The sequence below is a fragment of the Pygoscelis adeliae genome, unplaced genomic scaffold (assembly GCF_000699105.1).
Source record: "Pygoscelis adeliae isolate BGI_AS28 unplaced genomic scaffold, ASM69910v1 Scaffold100, whole genome shotgun sequence".
In the NCBI taxonomy this organism is placed as follows: domain Eukaryota; kingdom Metazoa; phylum Chordata; class Aves; order Sphenisciformes; family Spheniscidae; genus Pygoscelis; species Pygoscelis adeliae.
Window position 1 is genome coordinate 4,029,818 of NW_008824034.1, and position 3,382 is coordinate 4,033,199.

The window sequence follows — 3,382 nt, forward strand, 5'->3', positions numbered from 1 at the left end:
CCCCCCCCCCCCCTGCCCCCTTCTTTTTAAGAAATAATTACTTACTGCAGAAAAAGTTTATCAAATGATTTGTCCAATAACCTTTTTTTAAGAGACAATCTACATTCATCCTGGATAAAATCTGAAGTGGATGGAATACATTCCATGAAAATACTGAGGCTATAAATGTGTCTAGTTCAAATTTAATTTGTTGTGCAAATCCCTGACTGAAAAGTTCATGAGTACAACAGAGGCACTCCTAATGACTTCAAGAGAGCCTCAATTTAAGCAGAAGATCAGGAGTAACATTACTGAAATTACAGAGATACGCACACACAGAGGACACTAGGGAAGTCAGGAGTAAGTGGTGGTTGCTAGCATGATAGTACTGGAGTTTTACAGCAGAAGGACCATTTTATCACCATTTACATGAAAATATTAAAACTGCGGTGTTAAAAGTTTTACTGGTTTGCAGTACTAATATGTCAAAGCCTGGAACAAATTCACAGAGGCTGAAAAATACAACAAAAAAAGACTGATGGGCTCACAAACCAGTCTAATTACATAATTATAGAATAATATGTAGCAATAAAGTACAAGAATTAATGTATGCTTCAAACAGCATTAACCAGTAAAATATAAATATCAAAACCTTGGCAGAGCTGAAGAAAGATTCTGTTTCTCTCTTAATTTAGGAACGGTGAGGACTTGTCATTTTTATACTCGGTAAACAGCATTTGACAAGGTAAAGGAAAACATCACCAAGTCATGACAATCAGCTGATCTCCACTCGATTCAAGGTAAAGGCAAACTTTCAAGATGTAGATGAGGCAATTTGTAGTTCCACAGAAATAAAAGGAGAAATCTCTGAGTCTGCAATAAACTTCAGCAAATCTCACTGAATTTAAAATCTAAATTTAACTAAAGCCTTAATAATTGCATTATTATGGTTCATTGGGGGTCAGTTCATAATCACTTGCACATTGAAATCTTGAAAAAATCAGTTTCCTTTACAGAAACTTGCATAAACATTACATGGTGTTGAGAATAATGTTATTTTAGTAGAATTACTGAGTGTGGTCCTTTGAATCAAGAGACTAATCCAAAAATCTCCCAAATCACTTCTGTCCCCACTCCCTGGCAGCCATCCTGCCTGCACTTCCCAGGGGAGAGGTTAAATGTGGGACTTTAAAGTCACACAGTTATACTTGTGAGAGCTTTCAGTGCTGGTATGAATTTCATTTCATATCAATAAATGAAACAGAATAAAGATTACCTTAAAATATTCCATCAGAGATCTGGAGTACTTCATAGCATGGTCCTTCTTTAGTTTAAACATTCTCAAGTAGAGAAGTGATAAGCATCGGTAGCTGTAGTAATTAGGAAAGGATTATGTTAATTCCATTGCTTAATGAAACCTATAAACTGTAAAAAAAAAAAAAAGCTGACCTATATTTTGCAGTTTCTGTTCTAAGGTTAGATTTTGAAACATAAGCAAATGGAGAAAGAAAAAAAAAGTGGTCAAAAGCATTAAAATCCTATCTTGATAAGAGTATAAATTAGAAGAATAAATGTTTAGTCAGCTGCTGAAGAAATCCATTAGTTATCCTTTAATAGTTTAATGAAAAACAAGAATAATGATCTTCTGTAAGCTGCTTAAGTAATTCAGTACTTTTAAAGTCCTCCTTAAGATTTTAGTTGCTTCTCTCATTGTCGCAATGGGACTTACCATAAAACTGCTAATTTCTTGTCTCCTTCCGTGGCAGAAGAGCCTGTGAAATTCTTGAGTCTCATTGCATACCTTGTCAGAAAGGTGAGGAGAGAAGAAATTGAGAGTTAAGATGTTTCCAGGAATACTAGTGACTCTCTGAAAAATAACAGCCACACATAGATATTCTTCTCTGACTGCAGTAGCTAATGGTCACATTGTTCTGTAACGATGAGATCAATATAAAATTCAACAGAAAGCACCACTTAAAATCTGGAGGGCTAAAGTAAATCACCAACCCATTTTCTGGGCCAACGAGGTGAACTATACTTGGGCCTATTAATGATATTATATCCAGCCATCTAGGCTGAGTCCTGCAAACATTTGTGATGAGTGTTGGACAGAAGCATAAGATCTTGGCCCTATATGTACTGAAGAGTAGAGTAATATATAATAAGGTTTTACATATAATACTTTGGGCTTGAATAATACCTTCAAAATCCTTCTCATAAATGCTTCTTCAAAGTTTTTAATATATTTTATATAGAAAATGGTTTTAAATACAGGAAAGGTCATGTTCACAGCTTTTTAAATTCCTGGGTCCATTAATTTATGAGTCTTGTGTACTTGGTTTTCCCTCTCTGTTTAATTGCTGCTGTCCAGCATTTGGATGATCAAAGATTGAGTATTCCTAGCTCTTCTCTCTTTTTTTTTCTTTAACTGAGCACACTCCATTCCATGCATTTAGTCTCTTGAAAATCAATTCATCGCATAAAATCATTGTTCTGAGCCCTAATGCAATTTCACAGGTACTTGTGTTAGAATAAGTAATAGGGTTCAGCGTTGCGTAAGAAAGTTTTAAGGTATCCAGGCAGTCTTGATGAGTTCTCATTTACAAGGAGGTAATGGAGTGCAGGCAGGCAGTGCTGCTCTCACTCTGCCTTCCTCCCACCACCCCCACCATCAGCCCCCAGCTTGCAGCTGTAGCACACCGCCTGATGTGCTTCCTCCATGTCCTAGCTCACCTGCTCTTTGCTAGTGTTGTTCCAGTCATACTGAATGAATCTGATCAAACACGAAGATATACGTCTCTTTGGGATTTTCAGTGTTACGTTAGGGATTTTAGCATTACCATTAACTTAAAACACCTTTGACAGTCAGATCTGATATGCCCAATCTCTTTGATGCTCCACTTGCTTTCACAAATAGGTGTCTGATGCAGATACTCAGGGCAGACACAGCTAATGCAAAAGGGGAAAATGGTGCCTCTGATGAAGGGAGGAGTAAAAGTGAGAAAAATCTCCTTCTATTTCTTATCTCACAGTAAAAATCTATGTCAACATTAGGAACCACATTGAGAAAGTGTGTGTGCACAGCCGCATACTTGGTTTGCACATGCAGCACCCACTGTAGCCCACAAGAATTGTATATTTGTCCGTGGAGTTTATTGAACCTGTACCAGCCTGCTGCTCACCTCGGCAATCACCTTTTTTCCATGTCTGACTACTGACAGCAGTTAAGTGGGCAAATCATTCTCTCACTGGCTGCCTACAAGGTGCTGCGTACAAGAGTTGGTAAGTTCTCTGCCTTTGATGGTAGCTGGTGGAATGAATCTCACCTGACTTTAGCTATTTAGAAATTGGAGATCTTCTAGAACAAAGTCCTCCAGATTCTTCCATAGCCAAAAGCGGTTCA

General features: G+C 37.5%; 2 protein-coding genes across 2 annotated transcripts in view; one reads left to right on the forward strand and one right to left on the reverse strand.

Moving 5' to 3' along the window:
* The window catches only part of LOC103922933 (chromosome unknown open reading frame, human CXorf40B), a 700,660-nt gene that overhangs the window by 170,102 nt on the left and 527,176 nt on the right, over positions 1-3,382 (forward strand). The gene's annotated exons all lie outside the window — the stretch shown is intronic.
* The window catches only part of AFF2 (AF4/FMR2 family, member 2), a 256,405-nt gene that overhangs the window by 11,147 nt on the left and 241,876 nt on the right, over positions 1-3,382 (reverse strand). The window contains exons 19-20 of the mRNA XM_009331422.1: positions 1,709-1,780; positions 1,256-1,349 (exon numbers count right to left, since the gene is read on the reverse strand). Coding sequence (XP_009329697.1) covers positions 1,256-1,349; positions 1,709-1,780 — 166 coding nt within the window. The remainder of the gene's footprint in view (positions 1-1,255; positions 1,350-1,708; positions 1,781-3,382) is intronic.